We start from the raw sequence: 20,396 nt of genomic DNA, 5'->3' as shown, positions 1-20,396 counted from the left end.
TAGGCAAAATATTTAGATTTTGTAGCATACACAAACTCTTAAATATCACTCGTCATGATTAAACAGCACAGCAAAGAGAAAGCCTATGCAGGTTAAATCAAACTGAGGAACTTTTTTGTCCTTTGTGAATTTATATCTCAATGGTGCTAGCCTGAAAAGTAGCCTTAGGAACTTCAATGCCCCAAACCAAAGCCCTACCATAAAAGATCATGTCATATGAATACTGCTTGGTCAATAACATTCAGCTTGTGAAGAACCTCACAAATTATAACACCTCAAATATAGAAGTAATAGTTTGCTTTTATACAAACAAAGGTATATGATTTGCTTCAGTTAACATGTAAATAATTAACAAAACTTTAATCCTGGTCTTTGATATTATTATTATGCTAGATTCATGATAAATGCATCTTATATTAACTTACCAATCTGCTGAGCATAATCTCGGCTGTAATAAAAAAGCAGTTCATTTTCAGGAGGGATATCTTGTGAAGTGCAGAAGAAGATTTTTCCATCATGAGGGTAAGCCACCAAATTCTGCTCTTCCCGGTTCCTAAGTTATCACATTTAATAGATCAAGCACATTAATTTTGAAATGCATACTAAACATAACATTCCCCCCAGTGCAAAATCCTATATGAAAGCTTAGGCAGAACTATTTTCTCTGGAATGTTTTTGTAATTCCCTGTCCTATCTATGAGGAGGCAGTTGTAGAGAAACACAATTCTTATTTCAGCACATTAGCTAATGACCTTTTATAGTCAAAAACACTAGAGTCTGTTACTGGAAGCAAAAAAGGTAAATAAAATGAAGTCTTAAAGAAAAAAGTATGACAAAGACATAGAGATAGCTAGCTAAACAAGAATTAACTCCAGTAACTCAGGGGTGGACTAACAGCCAATATAAAGAAAAGGCACCCACTTGCAAATTCAGTGGTGACTATATTGTTCTTGGTAAGCTTTTTTTTCTTTCTTTTTTTTTTTTTTGAGATAGGATCTCATTTTGTCACCCAGGCCGGAAGGCAGCAGCACCACAATAGTACGATAATAGTTCAAACTCTTCAGTTCAAGTGATCCTCCCACCTCAGCCTCCCAATAGCTGGGACTACACAGGTATACCACAACACCAGCTAATTTGAAAAAAAATTTTTTTAGAGATGAGGGTCTTGCTGTGTTGCCCAGGCTGGTCTCAAACTCCTGGCTTCAAGCACTTCTCCCACCTCAGCCACCCCAACTGCTGGGATTAAAGGTGTGAGCCACCATGTCTGGCTGCCTTAGGCTTTAAGTATGTCCAAGTATTGGTGTAATTTGGATTCTTATCTCTTCCCTCTTTCATGCAAAGCTTCCTATTGAAAAACATCTAAATGGTAACTATTTTTCTCATCCAAGACTACTCATACCTGGCTCTGCGCACAAACATCATCCAATTACATTCATTTTCGTCAGTTGTGATGATGCAGAATTCTAGGACACCATTGTGGTATATCTGCCAACAGAAAGCAAACACATGTCAAATGCACTGACATGCAATAAAGTACTACACTACACTTAGGCCAGCGATCATCTCATTTACTCATGTGCAGTAGCTTTCCCAGTTAGTGTGAAAATATATTCCTGCCTTCTCCAACATGCTATCATTTCAACATTCTCCCTATTTCCAGCAATACAATAAAGATCTTCAGAGATATACAGTCAGTGCTCAGTGAAGAGATTAACGTTTTGATTATTCACCCTTTGCCTGGAAAGACAAAAAAATGGTCTCCCTGTCTTCATCACCTATCACATGGTAGGCACTAAATGATTAAATGTCCATTAGGATCATTCCTTCTCATTATTTTCCCACTTGGGCCTAGCATTCCAAATTTAAAGTTCCCAATGACAGTGGTACCTTACCTTTCCAATGATCACAAGACCCATTTTCCCCTTACTACAATTTTGCAAGCATTATTCCCAACAGATGTCTACATGAAAATCTTGCATTTCTAACCTCTCTCATTAGAAAACTAGAAAAATAGGCAGAGCGTGGTGGTTCATGCCTGTAATCCCAGCACTGTGGAAGGCTGAGGTGGACAGATCACCTGAGGTCGGGAGTTCAAGATCAGCCTGGCCAACATGGGGAAACCTTGTCTCTACAAAAATACAAAAATTAGCTGGGCATGATGGCAGGTGCTTGTAATCCCAGCTACTCAGGAAACCGAGGTGGAAGAATCACTTGAGCCCGGGAGATGGAGGTGGCAGTAAGCCAAGATTGCGCCACTGCACACTCCAGCCTGGGCGACAGAGTGAGACTCCATCTCAAAAAAAAAAAAGAAAAGAAAACTAGAAAAATAATCTTAGTTTTTTATCCCAGAATTGTTTCCTAAGGTAAATATTTGAGAAATGTTTTAGTTGACTGTAAGACTTTTATCATATAAACAAAGTCTATGGCCTCAGCTGTCACAAGTAATTAAAATGCATTTTAACTCACAAAACAGACAAAAACAGTTTGTCTTCTATTTCCAGTCACTGGTGTTTCGCTGTGTGTTATAACTTGGCTACCAAGAATGACAGAATGTAACATTTTAAAAAAATGTACATTAAATGAACGACTAACCAGTGAATGGCACTGTATCAGTTCTGGCTGATTTTGACTCTTAGCATTTCTTTTTAACTACCTCTAACTAATAAAAACAGCCAAAAGCCACAGAAAAGTTTCATAAAGACTGACCTTCCAGATATGGTTAACTGCCTTGTCTGTCCATTCTGCTACTTCCATGGAGTGACTCTGCTGGCCAATTAGAGGCCCAAAGCAAGTCCGCACAGGAATGGTTTCTCCAGTCCATACACCTATCCGTGGAAGGACACCAACTCCACAATCAATGATTTAAACAGCAGGATACAGAAGAGAGAGATGCTTCACCCATGCAAAGAATCTTATTTTCAGTGAACCTAATATGCTAGCACTCCTCAGAGATGGCTAAGCCTTGTGGGTCCTAGCCTGTAAATATATAAAATCTAATGAACAGATAACACAGGGCTCACAATAAATCCTGAGTAAGAAGCAGTATCAGAAATTCCTGAACCTAGTTTTATACACGTCTCTCCAAATACATTATTTTGGAGTTAAACATAAAAAGTTTTGGCATGGTAACTCACAAATATAATGAGTCACCACTTTGGAAGCCCAAGGCAGGACTGCTTGAGGCCAGGAGTTTGAAACCAGCCTCGGTAACATAATGGGATGCTGTCTCTACAAAAAAATTTTTTTTTAATTGGCTGGGCATGGTTGCACATGCCTGTAGTCCCAGCTGCTTGGAAGGTTGAGGCAGGAAGACTGCTTGAGCCCAAGAGGTTGAGGTTGCACTCGAGTTGCTGCAGTCCAGATGTGAGGCCAACGCACCCCAGCCTGAACAACAGAGTGAGAGCCAGTCTCTTAAAAATAAATAAATAAATAAATAAGAACAGAAAACATTATTCTATTGTAAAAATATAAAGCAATTATAAAAATAAATCAAACTTCTAAAATCTTTTGTGCTTAAATCACTGTTCTATTTTACTTAAACCGTTTGGTGCTTTAAAATGACTCATGCCCAAACTGCAGCTAAAAGAATAATGAGTGCCGGGCACAGTGGCTCACGCCTGTAATCCCAGCACTTTGGGAGGCCGAGGTGGGTGGATCACGAGGTCAAGAGATCGAGACCATCTTGGTCAACATGGTGAAACCCCGTCTCTACTAAAAATACAAAAAATTAGCTGGGCATGGTGGCGCATGCCTGTAACCCCAGCTACTCAGGAAACTGAGGCAGGAGAATTGCCTGAATCCAGGAGGCAGAGGTTGCGGTGAGCCGAGATCACGCCATTGCACTCCAGCCTGGGTAACAAGAGCGAAACTCCGTCTCAGAAAAAAAAAAAAAAGAATAATGAGTGCACCCTGTAGATGGCAAATTCCAGCAATACAAATGGGTTTAGTTCAAGCAGGTTAAATTATCACCAGGGTTTATTTGTTTTTTTGAGACCTAATTTTATATTTCCAAAGAAATGTCACAGTAACTCAGAAGCCATGCTAAATTCTAATATGGCTAAGTAAAGTCTGGCAATCTACATTCTTTATTCCTTTTTCCTAAGGAGTATTATACACTTTACAAACATTCGATCTAAATCTGTGTGATTATCAGTGGTGAATTTTCCATGTTTCTATAAAAGAAACTAAGTTTTAAGAAATGTGTTATTAAAATAATTGTTAGTGGATGGGACAGCTGAGAATAAAAGTCAAATCTTCAAAGACTGAGTCTAGGATATTTTGCTTTACTCAATACTGATTCTAACAAAGGAGAAGTTTCCCAATAATGTTTTTGACTTGATTTATTGGACAAGACCAATATTCCCTAAAAGCTTAAATCTTAAGCCATGAATTGACTTTTGGTCCAAATAATTACTAAATTATACACATCTACTTTCACAACTCTACCCTACAAAGGAAGAAGAGACGTAATGGTGTTTTACAGTTCCAAGGTTCTTACCAACTTCTGCTCCCACAATTGACTGACGAAGAACAAGCTGCTTTGGGAGAGAAAGCCTTGCTCTGCTTTCTATTGGAGTGTCAGGAACAAAAGTCACAGGTCCATGTTCGGGGCAGTCTGAGGGATAGGCACGGTCACAGAGAGTGCACCCTATAGATGGCAAATTCAAGCAATACAAATGGGTTTAGTTCAAGCAGGTTAAATTATCACCAGGGTTTTTTTTTTTTTTTTTTTTTTTTTTTTGAGACAGAGTCTCGCTCTGTCACCCAGGCTGGAGTGCAATGGTGTGATCTTGGCTCACTGCAACCTCCGCCTCCCGGGTCCAAGGAATTCTCCTGCCTCCGCCTCCCAAATAGCTGGGATTACATGTGGTGTGTCACCATGCCCAGCTAATTTTTGTATTTTTAGTAGAGACAAGGTTTCCTCATGTTGGCCAGCCTGGTCTTGAACTACTGACCTCAGATTATCCACCTGCCTCAGCCTCCAAAAGTGCTGGGATTACAGGCGTAAACCACCGTGCCCAGCCTCAGGTTTAATTTAAATGCTAATTACTAAAATGTATCCAGTAAGAAGCATGGTTCTAATAGAGATATTCTGAACAAAGACTCATTTCTTTACACTAACATATATATCCACTCTTACACCACTCTTCAGACTTCAATAAGATCCGATTTTTTTCTTTTGATCCAACAGGACAAGTTTCCTATTCAGTGCATAAGACAAACACTGATCAAAAATTTGGCTGAGTATGGTGGTTCATGCCTGTAAACCCAGCAGTTTGGGAGGCTGAGGTAGGAGGATCACTTGAGCCCAGCAGTTCAAGACCAGCTTGTGTGTAACAGAGATTCTGTCTGTTTAAAAAAAAAAAATTAAAAATAATAAAAGAAAAAATAGCACATTACTTCAACAATCAAGAACATTATCCCTTACACTAAGTAAACAAGTAATACATTTAGATATGATGCCCTAAAGTCCAAAAGATTCCAATTCTAAACTATAAGAGGATACTGAGTTGAAATGCTGTTAGTCATGCAAAGCGAAAATACGGCTACAGTGGTGCAGCTGGCTCTGACCCCAGTGACCCATGCTCTGACCTGTGCTATGAACATAGGCCACTGAGCTCAGAGGCAGCTGCACCACTGTACTCTTTTGCTTCACTAGAAACAAGATGGTCAACCAAGTTTTGATGACACATTCTTAAGACAAAAATGATTTCAGCCCATTCTTTCAAAAGGCAGACAGAAGTATATTCTAGCAGACTTTACTTACTTAAAACTCTCAATTTATTATTTTTCATATGGTCTTTCTGCACTGGCAGAGGATGCTGCCTTTATATACTGTTCTCTATTCTTACCACAACTTCACTTTCACAAGCTTATTAGTGTCCTCCTTTATAAATCTTCTGCTCTATTCTTTACACTTTCCCTTCCACTCTGCTAAGTAACAGCATTTATGATACTATTATTCAATCATTACGTTCAAACTCCAAAATCATTCACAAAATAGTTGGAATACATAAACTCTAGAACTATAGCCATCTATCTGTCTTCTTTTCTTTTCTTTTCTTTTCCTGAAACAAGGACTCGCTCTGTTACCCAGACTGGAGTGCAGCGGCACTCCTGTTTCAGCCTCCTGAGTAGCTGGGACCACAGGCATGCAACACCACACCCGGCTTTTTATTATTTTTGGTAGAGACAGGGTTTTACCATATTGCCCAGGCTGGTCTTGAACTCATGAGACCAGGTAGGAACATGGCAAATTGTCTCTACCAAAAATACAAAAAATTAGCCGGGCATGGTGGTGAGCTCTTGTAGTCCCAGCTGCTAGGGAGGCTGAGGTGGAAGGATGGCCTGAGCCCAGGAGGTGGAGGTTGCAGTGAGCTGAGATTGCGCTACTGCTCTCCAGCCTGGGTGACAGAGAGCCTGGCACTGTCTCAAAAAAAGAAAAAAAAAAAATTAACCATTGGCAAAAATGTAAAGAAACTAGAACCCCATCCACTGATGCTAAGATGGTAACATGGCATCGCCACTTTGGAAAAATGTGGCAGTCCTTCAAAAAGTTAAACATAAAGCAATTCCACTCCTAGATAGATATCCAAGAACATATGTTCATACAAAAACTTGTACATGAAGAGTTCACAGCAGCATTATTCATAGAATCAAAAAGCAGAAACAACCAAATGCCCATCAACTGATAAATGGATAAACAAAATATGGTATATCCATATTATTCAGCTCTAAAAAGAAATGAAGTACAAATACATGCTACAATATGGATGAGCCATGACAATATTACAATAAGGGCAAGAAGCTAGATCCAGAAGCCCACGTATCTCATGATTCCATTTATATGAAACATCCAGAAAACGCATATCCAGAGCGACAGAAAGTAGCTTAGTGGTTGCTGAGAACAGGCGGAAGGAGGGAATGGCAAGTGACAAATGGGTATGAGTTTCTTTACAGGGTGATTAAAATGTTTTGGAAGGAGACAGTGGTGGTGGTTGAACAACCTTGTAAATATACTAAAAAACCACTAAATTGCACATTTAAAATGTATATATAAATTATATCTCATTATCATACAAACACTTAGAAGAGGTTCCATTTGCCCCCTTAGGAAACAATCAATAAGTTTAGGCCACCTTTCACCTTCTACTAAATTAACGAGTCTTATGTTAATTACATTCTTGGATTGAAACATTTTAAAATTCTAAATTTGATACTTTAAAAGGTTAAAACAAGTCTCTCTACCACATGGATTCTGTGGCACTGAACGGTTCTGGGCTTCCTCCTATTTTTGACCCTCCCGTTGAGTCTATTTGGAAGCTCCTCTTCTGTTGCTCTATCTTGATATCCCTAGCCCTCTTCTCATTCCACTCTTACTAGATGATTTCATTCCACTTCTAGAGCCACAAATACTATCTTAATGTTGATAATCTTTAAATATTTCCAGACAGATCTCTCTCAGCTCCACACACAACTTTTCATGAAACATCTCTACTGGGTATCTTACAGACACGGAAATCAACATGTCTAAAACTTGACTCATCATCACTCCGCCCAAAATAAAATAAAAATCTAATTCTCCTTTGCCTTTCACTATCCTACCTACTTAGTTTCTGTTTGCTTTTTTTTTTTTTTTTTTTTTTCCTGAGACAGGGTCTCATTATGCTGCCCAGGCTGATACTGAACTCCTGGCCTCAAATGATCTTTCTGCCTCAGTCTCCCAAAGTGCTGGGATTCCAGGTGTGAGCCAACACATGGCCTTCTCTACTTATCTAGTTTCTAAAGCCAAAAACCAGGGTTTTCTCCTTAATCCTTCCCTCCTCCAACTTTATCCAATCAATAAGCTCAACTAGGTTCTCTGTAAATGTCCTTCACTTCTTTGCATCCTAATTACCTCTACTCTAGGTCATAGAATCATCACCTTTCATGTAAATTATGGTATCTTCCACACCTCCTTGCCCCAACCCTCACTCCCTAAAACTCCTGACTAGTCTTAGAAGACCCTTTGTGTTCTGGCTCCTACTTCTCTCTCACTACGTGACCCCTCTTCTCACCCTCATTTTATGCTTCAGCAATTCAGAAACATTCATGATTTTTTTCGGTTCAAGGCACTTACAGGTGCCAACTCCTGGGTGATTAAAATGTTCTGGAAGGAGACAGTGGTGGTGGTTGCACAACTTGTAAATATTCCTGACTCTCAACTGCCCATACCTTCCTTGTCCTTAAGGTCTGTGTTAACATGAATGTTACTTCCCTTGGTTGAGTCTTCTCTGACCCTTCCACGGCCAGGCTAGTTGCTCCACTTCAGGCTACTTTAGTACCACGCACTTCATCCCATCTTAACACTTGTTATTATACTACATTGCAACAGTCTCCTATGCTTCCAGACTGTAAACTCCTTAAAGGAATGTACACATACCATCTGTTGGTAGATTGTTCTATCCCTACATCTAGCAGAGGCTAGCACATAGTAAGCACTAAAGAACCAGACGTGATGGCTCACACCTGTAATTCTAGCACTCTGGGAGGTTGAGGTAGGAGGACTGCTTGAGGCTAGTTCAAGACCAGCCAAAGCAACATAGTGAGACTCCTATCTCTGCAAAAAATTTAAAAATTACCCAGGTGTGGTGGTACACACTTGGGTCCCCAGTTACTCGGGAGGCTAAAGTGGGAGGATCACTTGAGCCTAGTAGGTTGAGGCTGCAGTGAGCTGTGATCACACCGCTGCACTCTAGCCTGGGCAATAGAGAAACCCTATCAATAAAATAAAGTAAGCACTCAACATGCTTTCTGTGTGAATGAAACGTAGTGACACCAGTTAAGTCAACTGTTTTTATATTGCTTTTTGTTGTTGTTGCCCAGTAAGAAAAACTTTTATATGCCTAAGAATAATTTACATGCATTCTGGCAAAGAAAAAAATGCATTTATATCCATCTACATTTTTCCATAGGGTTATAAAAGTGACCTAATAATTTTCACTAGGCATGTCACGAACAATGTTTCTAGAATTTACCCCTTTAACTCTCTATTTGTGAAACCCTGGGAGATATCTTAACTATTAATGGGCTAAATTTACTTTTAAAAAAATTGTATTATCATTATGATTATATTTCAGAGACAGGGTCTCACTTTGTTGCCCAGGCTGCAGTGCAGTACTATTCACAGGTGTGATCATAGCATACTATAGCCTGAAACCCTGGGCTCAAGCAACCCTCCTTCCTCAGTCTCCAGAGTAGCTGAGACTATTCACAGGTGTGATCGCAGCATACTACAGCCTGAAACTCCTGGACTCAAGCAACCCTCCTGCTTCAGCCTCCATAATAGCCGGGACTACAGGTATACACTACCACACATACTAAGCTTATCTGCAAAATACAAAAATGACTACTTTGCGGGCACGGTAGCTCACACCTGTAATCCCAGTACTTTGGGAGGCTAAGGCAGGTGGATCACAAGGTCAGGAATTCGAGACCAGCCTGGCCAAGATGGCGAAACCCCATCTCTACTAAAAATACAAAAATTAGCCAGGCACAGTGGCAGGCGCCTGTAATCCCAGCTACTAGGGAGGCTGAGGCAGGAGAATTGCTTGAACCCAGAAAGCGGAGGTTGCCATGAGCCAAGATCGTGCCACTGCACTGCAGCCTGGGCAATACAGCAAGACTCTGTTTCAAAAAAAAAAAACTGCTTTACATTTCATTTCTTCAGGAGGACACTGTAAGAACCAACTAAATGTATGTACATCATTTGGCTTACTTGAAGAAAAGGCACCACATTAATATAAAGGACAATACCAAGGCAAAGAAAAGTTCCACAATCTAATTACTTTCTATACCCCTTAACCAATGCCAAACTTTATGACTTAACTTGATAGGGATGATGGCCCTTTTTATAAATATTTCCAAAAAAGAAAGGCTAAGCATACTCACAAATTGTAAACAAGGTTGCCATGTTTTCCTTGTTTGAATTGGAGTCTTCCATTTGCAGTGAAGGTGGTACAAAAGAAAGACTGTCTGAAGATACATCTACATGACCTGTCCCCATAGCAACCTCCTGGGTGATGGAGGAGACAGCCACTGGTTCTAGGCTGAGGCCAACTTCATGGAGGGAAACAGATTCTAGGGAGGCAAGGTTGTGTGAGGTAGAGAGTGCCACGCTTACAGAGTTGGTGCTCATGGCCACAGTGTGGATGGAGTCACTGAGGGCACTGTCAGACATGCCATTGACCCGACTTGCAATGTGGTCTGTCTCCATGACCACAGGGAGCTCCAGGCCATTCCCATGAATGGGTATCACACCACCATGTCCTACAGTGTCTGCTGCAAGGTTGTTGCTCACAGAATCCACAGACAGAGGTTCATGACTTCTGGAGCTGTTTGGGATTTGGGAATGCTCGCCTGCAACACCATCCATTGTCAGCTCCTCTGCCATTCCATCTGTCGAAATTGGGCTGGTAACCCTAGAAACGTTCTCCATAGTGATTGCTGTGTCCAAGGCCACCTCATGGCCATCACTGGGATGAAGACTTTGGGCACCATGTGTGTTCACAGAGCGAGAGTCTATTGAAACAATGCCTGGTTCTAATCCAACATTTCCATTGGACTGATACGGATCTAGGGCTGAAGGGTTATTGGTGATAGATAATGCTGTATTACCATCAACATTTATAGAGTTGGGGTGGATGTACTGAGGTGGTGGTCTGTCAGCTAAATAAGATAAAATGCCTGTGAAAAGGAAAGGATGAGATATCAGAGACTTTTAATACATTATTAAAGAATTCCAAGTACTAGAAGCTATTTCCTTACAAATATAACTGTTCAAATAATCTCCTGCTTCCTTAATCAATACCCATATTTTATAAATAGCAACATACATATAACATAATTGAGTTTTTCCTGTAAAACTCCAAAAATCCTACAAAATTTAACTATGTTCCTTTGAAGCCGACTGGAAATCACTAACATAAACGCTGCCTTTAATATACATATGGTTGCAATTCCTGAGTCCTTCGGCAATAATATTTGCTCTAATTATTAAAAGGGAAAATGATTTAAAAACAAATCTTCTATGTGTAAAATAAAACTTAATTACATATCATTAAACTATCATAACACATTAAACTATTTAATACAAAGTCACAATTGTACCGGTTTTATTAAAACAAAAAAAATTAACACTTGTACTTGGGAGGATGTGGTGAAATACTTACTAAACTGCCAGTGAGAAGGTAAACTACTAAAACTTCTTTGTGAAGCATATATATTAAGAACCTCAAAAATGTTCATACCCTCTTGTACAAGAAATTCCACTTAAGGTAATCTTCTCTAAATCCATTTTGTAAATATTATATACAAAGACGTTCATAAGAGCATTAATTACGATGGTAATAAAAACCAGAAAAACCAAACTGTCCAAAAATAAAGATTAATAAACAATCAAATATCCATTCAGTAGAAAGTAATACATCATTAAAAAGCATAATTATGAAAACCATGTAGCAGCAAAGGAAATGTCTAGGTAACAGCAAAGAAAGTATGGTCTTGGGCCAGGCACAGTGGCTCATGCCTGTGATCCCAGCACTTTGGGATGACAAAGTGGACAGATGGCTTCAGCTCAGGTGTTCGAGACCAGCCTGGGCAACATCATGAAACCCAGTCTCTTTTTTTCAAAAAGTTATTTATAAAAAAGAAAGAAAGTATGGCATGGTCTCAAGGCAAGCATGTGCCTGTAGTCCCAGTTACTCAAGAGTGTGAGGTGAGAGGATCACTTAAGCCCAGGAGTTCCAGTCCAGCCCGGGCAACATAGTGAGACCTCATCTTCTAAAAAAGAGAGAGAGAGAGAGACAGAGAGAGAGAGAGACAGAGAGAGAGAGCGAGCGAGCGCACCATGGTTTTAATTATGAAAACTGGAAAAAAAAAATACCTATACACTGAAATAAAAAGCAGGAAGAAGTACACCAAAAAGATGGATGATGGGACTAAGTGGTTCCCTTCCCTTATTTGCTTAATTTTCTGCAATAAGTATATAGTAATTTTATAACAGAATAAAAATTCAATGAACTTTAAAAAACAATGACACTGTACCAAGACTCTATAGTGCTTGGCTGGAATTGTAACTGCAGAATCATAAACACTGAATGAAAGAGGTATTGGAGGAGAAGAAAAATTATGTGCAATTAAGAAATTCAACTTAGTCAAACCGTATTAATGTTATATGCACATTCTAAGAGGAAAAGTACATAAACAAAGATATTTTTCCTGCCTAGAGATTAATATCTAAGAGTGATAAACAGAAAAAAGTATCATTCAAATCTTCTGGAACTGAGATTAAAAGCTGGCTCTGTTCTTTTTTTCTAACATCCCAAATAACTGTGACACTTACCAGGTAGAATGGTTCTGAAATAACTGCTCTCCAGGTGAGGGTAAGGTGGTGGAGGTAGGGTGTAGTTTCTTTCAGGTAACCCACACATCACCCCTCGATCCCCAATACCCATTGGGAGCATTAGAGACAAAGCAGAAGGCAGGGAGCTCAGGGAGGGACCCAGGTTTGGAATTGCCACTGGCAGGCCTACAAAACAAAATGTTTTTTCTCAGATAAAATAAAATACAAAATTAAAAATTCTCACTATACCACTGGTTGAACTCTTAGAAAGGTTTTTACATATGGGCAAACCCTCACCTAGTAGCCTTTTTCATCCTTAGATAGATGACGTGAAAACATCAACAAATAGGCCTCAACAAACTAGTCTTACTCCCAAAGATAGTTCTTAAGTTAGTTTTAAAACTGACAAGTTGATACTCCAATTGTCTGTATTGCACTTAAATACCAAAATATTTAATTAATTAATTAATTTATTTATTTTGAGACAGAGTCTCATTCTGTCACCCAGCCTGGAGTGTAGTGGTGTGATCTCGGCTCACTGCAACCTCTGCCTCCCAGGTTCAAGCAATTCTCCTACCTCAGCCTCCTGAGTGACTGGGATTACAGGCACGCACCACCAAGCCCAACAATTTTTTGTATTTTTGTTAGAGATGGGGTTTCACCAGGTTGGCCAGGCTGGTCTGGAACTCTTGGCCTCAAGTGATCTGCCCATCTCAGACTCCCAAAGTGCTGAGATTGCCACCATGCTCAGCCAAAATATTTAATTTAGAATTAAAAACCTAGTTTAAATACAAGAAAACAAATTACATATAGAAAAAAAAAAAAAAAAACAATGGAAAGAAACATAACATATTCATAGGAATGGTCCCTAGGTAGTGATATTATAAATTTTGGGAGGTATTTTTAAACTTTATTATGTTGACCATTCTATATGGTCAGAATATTTCACTTCTACCTGGAAAATAACGTAACTTAGTTAGATGTAAAACTGTATATACACCCTTTCATACAATCTTTTGTATATATGCTATACCTTCGTGCTTAATAAAAAGTTTAAACCTTAGATTGTTTCTACTTTGGGTTATATCTACTTGCAAAGTGAAGTGACTTATACTGTGCCTAAGTATCATAAAAAATACCTACTAACTTGGTCAGTGCTTATTTGCATATATTTGCCAGGGGCAATATTTTCTTTTCTTTCTTTGTTTTTTTTTTGAGACAAGGTTTTGCTCTGTTGCTTAGGCTGGAGTGTGGTAGCATGATCTGGCTCACGCAGCCTCAGCTTTCAGAGCTCAAGTGGTCCTCCCATCTCAGCCTCCCAAGTAACTGGGACTACAGGTGTGTGCTACCACACCCAGCTAATTTTTTTTTCTTTGTAGAGATGGAGTCTCCCTGTGTTACCCAGGCTGATCTCGAACTCCTGGGCTCAAGTGATCCTGCCTTGGCCTCCCAAAGTGCTGGGACTGTAGGCATGAACCACCATGCTTGGCCGGCAGTATTTTTTAATAGGTTTTTCCTCCTTAACAAGAGTGTTCACTAAAGGGAATGCCTATAAAACAATCAAATGAGTTAACCACTAATAATTTTTTTTAAATTTCTTTTGTGGACACTTAAATAAATGTAGAGATACTAGTTTCAATGAATCTTATTTAACTGCTGCATTTTATTAAGCAAGTAATTCTCTTTAGAGAACTATTTAAACAATATATATATTTATTTACACTAACTCCTACTTTGACAAAGAAAGTTCAATACATTACAATGTCATTGATCCTAAAGAACTGATAGCTTATCACCGTAAGAATCAATAGAATATTAATTCCATTTCTATTCCATTTCAACAGAGTAAGAAAATGAAGCTAGGCAGAAAAAAGTTTTTAAAAGTATAGTGATGGCCAGGCGCAGTGGTTCACGCCTGTAATCTCAGCATTTTGGGAGGCTGAGGTAGGTAGATCACCTGAGGTCAGGAGTTTGAGACCAGCCTGGACATGGTGAAACCCCCTCTCTACTAAAAAAATACAAAACTTAGCCAAGCACAGTGGTGTGTGCCTGTATCTCAGCTACTCAGGAGGCTGAGGCAGAAGAACCGCTTGAACCTGCAGGGGGATGGGGGTTGCAATGACTCGAGATCGCACCACTGCAATCCAGCTTCAAAAAAAACAGGACAGTGATAAGAGAATGAATTTTTCCTATGCTATTTTGCTGTACTGGAGGCTCATGTGGAGTTGCAGTAAAAGCCCCATGTCTAGTACCACACTTCTTTCCACATAATTCTAGACCTGGTGCACTTGCAGTTACTGCCATTCAATTTCAAACCTGGTGGAAGACAAAGCCCAATTCCCCCATGCTCTCTGGGAATAGTTATTAGAGCAACTTTAACTGACTCTCTTCTATTAACCCATGGACAGGGCATACAGTGTGAACTAGATGAATGGGCAACCCTAAATAAAATGCTAAGTTATTACAGCTCTGGACAAAAACTACCAACTTGAAAGAGGACTATCAGAAAAAAATTGCTACTCCTATCCACTAGAATTCTAATACTCTACTTCTACCAAAAATCTTATTTTCCATTATCTACTACATGTGGAACCACCATTCAGGCTTGCTTACCTTCTCCCTTCTACCCTTAAAGGGGCTCTGATCTCTTCTAGGCTCCATTCAGAATTGACAACATAGTTAAGTGTTGAAATGCAGTAGGTCTCCCTTACCACTCACCTGGTGCAGGGATGGCACTGTGAGTAGGTGAGGCAGCCAATCCCAGGTGACTTCCTGAGACTGGCAAGGCATTGCTCACAGAGGATGAAGTCAGCTGCTCCATCCCCACTGGGCTCAGGTTCATTTCATTCATCCTAGAAAAGACCATATACAACTAGTTATGCAAAAATTTACCTCCATGATCTGTATTAAGATACTGAAGAACCTGAAACAGCGGGGATGGAGAAATGGGACTTGGCCAACTATTACTTGACTTTTATGCTCAACCATTCTCTTAGATAGCTAGTGCCAAATTCTTTTTACTGATAGAAAGAAAACTGAGATTGAGACATTAACAAACTCAAGTCAATGTCACATAGCAGAAATAAGATTTGAATTCTGCTTTGTTTGAAACTCCATGCACAACGTCTAAAGTAAAGTTGCAATCCTTAGAGCACAATGGCAATGAGAGTTTGTTTTTTTTAAATCACTCAAGTTTTGTCTTTTATAATAGGTATTTTTCTCCAAATGGCTTATTATTTCAAACCAGTTTTTCAGGCAGTGCATTTTAACCTACTCAAATAAATTTCACTAATGATTTTTAACAGGAGTTAAAGATCCAGAGTGTCAATGATATGAAAAGCACCATATTTTCCCCATTGAGCAATGGTTTACTAAAATTCTGTATCAGAATTCTGTATCAGTATATTCATGTCCTAATCTTAATGTCCTCCATATACTGAGGGTCACTATGTAAGCTTTGCTACCACTTCATTTAAAATGACTTCAAATCTTCACATCAATACTGCAAAGTAAGATAGATGAGGAAACTATCGCTCAAAGAGGTCATGTCATATGCCCCAAATCACATAGCTATTAAGTGAAAGAGCACAGATCAAACTGCAAAACACTGCCAAAAAGTGTTTATTGCATCAAACTTTTTTTTAACTACAGACTATTTTTGGCAAGTTGAAGAATCTAGAAATCACCTTTTCTATGCAATCCATTTTGCACTGCCATTACAAAAGTCTTTCAAATAAGAGTATTGATTTGAATAAAATAGCACTGAAGGCTGTTATCAGAAAGCATTAGTTCTTACATTAGAATTTAGAGACTGCCATATTATAAACATTATGGAGCCACTAGGTTAGCCATCACACTTTCCCAAAGGAGGCTCTCTAATGACCTCCAGTCCTTACACTGGGCATGATCATAATGCATTCTTCTTCTGCATATTGGAGGGATAAAGCAGAGAAAAGGAATCAAATGTGGTTACATATTCCTTAGCAGTGAAAGCAAATCTAAATAGTTTTTAATTCTGAAAAATGGCAACGCCATTTTATCAATCAATCTGATAATAATAATAGCTAAAATTTATGGCTCCCTTACCATGTATTGGGCTTACTATGTATTGGGCTAAGTGATTTACATGTCACTATCTCTCTTAATCCTTTTGTTGTTGTTGTTTTGTTTTTTTGGAGACAGTTTCACTCTTGTGGCCCAGGCTGGAGTGCAGTGGCGCAATCTCGGCTTATTGCAACCTCTGCCTCCCAGGTTCAAGCAATTCTCCTGCCTCAGCCTCTCAAGTAGCTAGGACTACAGGCATCTGTCACCACACCTGGCTAATTTTTTGTATTTTTAGTAGAGATGGGGTTTCACCATGTTGGCCAGGATGATCTCCATCTCCTGACCTTGTTAACCACCTGCCTCAGCCTCTCAAAGTGCTAGGATTATAGGCGTGAGCCACTGCGCCCAGCCGTTGTTTTGTTTTTGAGACAGGATTTTGCTCAGTTGCTGCAGGGTGGAGTGCAGTGGCAATATCACAGCTGACTGCCACCTCTAACTCCTAGGCTTATGAGATCCTCCCACCTCAGCCCCCCAAGTAGCTGGGACCACAGACATGTGCCACCATGCCTGGCTAATCTGTTTTTATTTTGCAGAGATGGGATCTCCCTATATTGCCCAGGCTGGAGGTTATTAGTCTTAATCCCACTTCAAAGATGAGGAAATTTAAGATTCAGCGATGCTAAGAAACTTAACCCAGAATCACATAACCAATAAGGAGAGTTGGGATTTAAATTCAGATATAATTTAAGAAATCAAGCTCTTAATTATAGTTAAAAAAAAAAAAGACAAATTATAATAAAACAACTATTAGGCCTTTTACACAGTTGCAATACATTAGGGTCTGTCTACTTATATTGTGGTGTATATTTAAAGTTCCACATAGACCTGTTTCCTGCACTATTATACATCCATAGGTTTCACCCTTATCCCTGGCCATGTATCCCATAAAACTGAGCTCTAAGACATCAATAAAATGTACAAGGCCAACCTACTACCTTGTATAGAATAGACATTCTGAAATTTTTTTTTAATTGGATGTAGCAATGCAAACTCATCGTCCTTACCAGAAAGACAGCTGGAAACACCTGGGAAATGAGGTACACCTTATGAAGAACAGCATGCTAATAACAGTTTTTATTACACTATAAAATGAAGCAGGCCAGGCGTGGTGATTTATATCTGTAATCCCAGCACTTTGGGAGGCCAAGGATCACCTGAGTCCAGGAGTTGGAGACCTGCCTAGGCAACAAAGGGAGATCCCTGTCTCTACCAAACATTTTTTTAAAAATGGCCAGGCGTAGTGGTTCCTGCCTGTGGTTCCAGCTACAGGGGAGGCTGAATTTGGGAGGTCGGGGCTGCAACGAGCTCTGATTGCACCAGTAGACTCTCAGCTGAGGTGACGGAGTGAGACTGTGTCTTTAAAAAAAAAAAAAAAAAGCAAAAAAATTCCTGTAGCCTAAAGAAAACATATCTATGTTAATTTTGAAAGTTGCTGGCCTTGAATTGGTTTAAAACAGACTTTTCCCTATAACTGTTTATAACTACAACCATAACTAAAACACTACAATCACTACAGCGATAACAGCCTACTTCACAAATTGGTTACAATAATTTTTTAAAAGTACAACTGTAAGTCTGCAGCTTCAACTCTCATTCTGAAAATTCCTTAATATTTATTTAATCTCAAGATAAAAATCAGCATGGTGTTTCTAGGTTGAGTCCTAGGCCTTCTCAAACCAGTTCAAACCAGAGTTTAATGCGAGAGGCTCAGCAGATTTCTGCTTTGTTGTCAGTCACTAAAACGTGATGACCTCAGCAGCCATAAACGAAAGGTAACGAGTATCCCAGAGAGAAAGCAGATGAAGGGAATTTACAATATGATCCTCATAAGACTTTCTCATTCTAAAGTGCAATTCTACTCCCAGAAGGCAAGAATCAAGATACTAAGCTCTATCTTCCCTACTCATTTAGAGTAAAATCATTTCCTACACAGTTCTAGTTTATGTGTCTCTAACTGCCCTATGCAACCATCTGCCAGTTGCTGATTTTACACCTTTTTCTTCGCATAAAATATAAGAAGCTAACTGAAATGCAGCCACTTTGCAAACTACAATAGAGCTTCAATAATTTCAATATATTTGTGCCTTATTTCCCTCATTCTAAACACACGGCCTTTGAGAGGGCCCCGAAAAAACAACACAAAACAAAAAAAAACCAAAAAAAAAAACCCCAGCCAAATACAACGATTTATTTGGCTTGCTTCTGTACTGGGAGAATTAGGAACTTAATTCTTTCACTCTAACGTCCCTGCCACACCAGCAAAACTCAAGGTGAAGCATGAAATAACAATACACGTTGAAATCCAGAAAAATATATTGTTGAACACTCAAATAACTAAAAGACATAGGAAAAAGGTGTCAGCCAGCCAACAATAAATGTGAGGCTATTGGGAACAACTTTTCACACGTAGAGTAAGTTAGGATGCATGAGATTACATTCCACCCAATACTAGTTTGATTTCTTGTTCCCTTTGCAAATCACACCTGTAACCTTCTCAACAGCACCAGAAAACAACGGCACTGACCCTGGACACTCACTTGCCAGACAGTTTTCAAAGACGTCACCAGTGCTGAAGCCTACCTCCCTACTCACCTGTGATGCATCAGCTTGGGGCCAAATGTCAGAGAAAGGAGCGCTCGGGTGGTGGGGAACCGGCATCAGGGTTTGCGTTCCAGGGTTACATGCTACAGTATCTTGCTCACAGCCGCAGCACCGACGCGGCCATTCGTCCCCGGGGCCGCCCAGGGCCTCCCAACTTCTCCCAAGGGCCGGAGGCCCTGCACCCCGCCACGGGTTGGAGCATGTCGAAGAACACCTGAGGCCTTCCGTCCAGAAGCTTAGGAAGGGAGGCCTCCCAACCTGGCGGAGTGGAGAAAAGAGCGGTCACCAAAACCACAGGGAGGTCACAGCCCCAGTCTTCTAGTCACCTGAGAGCCCCAGGCGCTGCGGACGCCGCCTCCCAAGGGCTGTGGTTCCGCCTGCCTGCCGGGGGCCCGCAGGCCCCGCCGCCTCGCCCCGCCCCGCCCCGCCCCGGCGGGGCCCGCGCGCAGCCCACCTGCCAGCTGCGCTGGGGGCGCGCGCGCCTGCCCCACCGCTTTGTTCCTCATCCGGGCAGTGTTCGCCTCGGGGCCCTGCCCGTCCGCTCGGCCCCCTCACCCCGGGGGCCGCTGCCCTAACGTTTCCCGCCCGGCCCGGCCCTTCCCGGCCCGCCGCCTCCTCAGGACCGCACCCTCCGCGGTGCGTTTCCGGCTCTTCAGCCACTCTCGACGCCCGCCACTAGGCCCCCCGTGCGTGCAACCCTCCCCGCCAAGGCCCTCTCCCAGCCCAGGCACCTCCGCGCGTGCGCACGGAAGATGCGCAGGCCGCGAGAAGCTCCGCCGGGAGCTCAGTATCTCCGTCCGGCCGGGTCGAATCGAGCGCCGAGCGATCGACCCATGGTTGCTAGGCGACCAGGGTTGCTGTGCCCGCAGGGAGTGAGTTTTGAATCCCCTAAATCCCGCAGACTCAGGATTTCAGTCTTCATGGTATTCCACTGCTAGGAAGTCTGGGTCCACACAATGCCCCAAAAATTCGAAGTACGGAATTTAGCCCCGAGAGTTGTCGCTGTTGCCCAGGAGGAATTGGGATTCTATACTGAATATTTTTCACCGTCTGCTACACCTGAAGGCTGCCCAGTTCCCTGCTTCCCGTCATAAATGCTGGGGTTTGGGATTTTAAACAAATTTTCTTCCTCTTTTCTCTGCCCTTAGTTCTCTACTGCGCGCCTAACGCTAAGGGTACCGAGATGGTTTTAAAGGAAGATGGTCCCAAGCTCCTGAGCAGTAGACGTGGAAACTACACCACACTGCCTGGCGGCTTCCATACGCCAGCAGAACAACAGACTCAGGAATTCCTCTCATTGACAAAGCGT

The 20,396-nt window shown here is 40.9% G+C and overlaps 1 protein-coding gene across 2 annotated transcripts in view; it reads right to left on the bottom strand.

The window, feature by feature from the left end:
• The window catches only part of PRDM4 (PR/SET domain 4), a 32,085-nt gene extending 12,326 nt beyond the window's left edge, over positions 1 to 19,759 (bottom strand). Inside the window, exons 1-9 of one of the 2 annotated variants that reach the window (XM_012469160.3) lie at positions 19,716 to 19,759; positions 19,079 to 19,345; positions 15,101 to 15,234; positions 12,383 to 12,568; positions 9,931 to 10,725; positions 4,499 to 4,648; positions 2,707 to 2,825; positions 1,400 to 1,485; positions 426 to 553 (exon numbers count right to left, since the gene is read on the bottom strand). In XM_012469160.3, the coding sequence (XP_012324583.1) occupies positions 426 to 553; positions 1,400 to 1,485; positions 2,707 to 2,825; positions 4,499 to 4,648; positions 9,931 to 10,725; positions 12,383 to 12,568; positions 15,101 to 15,234; positions 19,079 to 19,089 (1,609 nt within the window). In that variant the 5' untranslated portion in view covers positions 19,090 to 19,345; positions 19,716 to 19,759. Of the gene's footprint in view, positions 1 to 425; positions 554 to 1,399; positions 1,486 to 2,706; positions 2,826 to 4,498; positions 4,649 to 9,930; positions 10,726 to 12,382; positions 12,569 to 15,100; positions 15,235 to 19,078; positions 19,346 to 19,541 lie in introns of both variants that reach the window. The other variant, XM_064379890.1, reaches the window with a different exon arrangement.
• Positions 19,760 to 20,396: the final 637 nt, after the last annotated feature.

Source organism: Aotus nancymaae, unplaced genomic scaffold, assembly GCF_030222135.1.
Source record: "Aotus nancymaae isolate 86718 unplaced genomic scaffold, 86718_ANA_hifiasm-v0.15.2.pri h1tg000021l, whole genome shotgun sequence".
Lineage (NCBI taxonomy): Eukaryota > Metazoa > Chordata > Mammalia > Primates > Aotidae > Aotus > Aotus nancymaae.
Note: the sequence above shows the minus strand (reverse complement) of the source record. Positions and strands in the feature narration are given on the sequence as shown.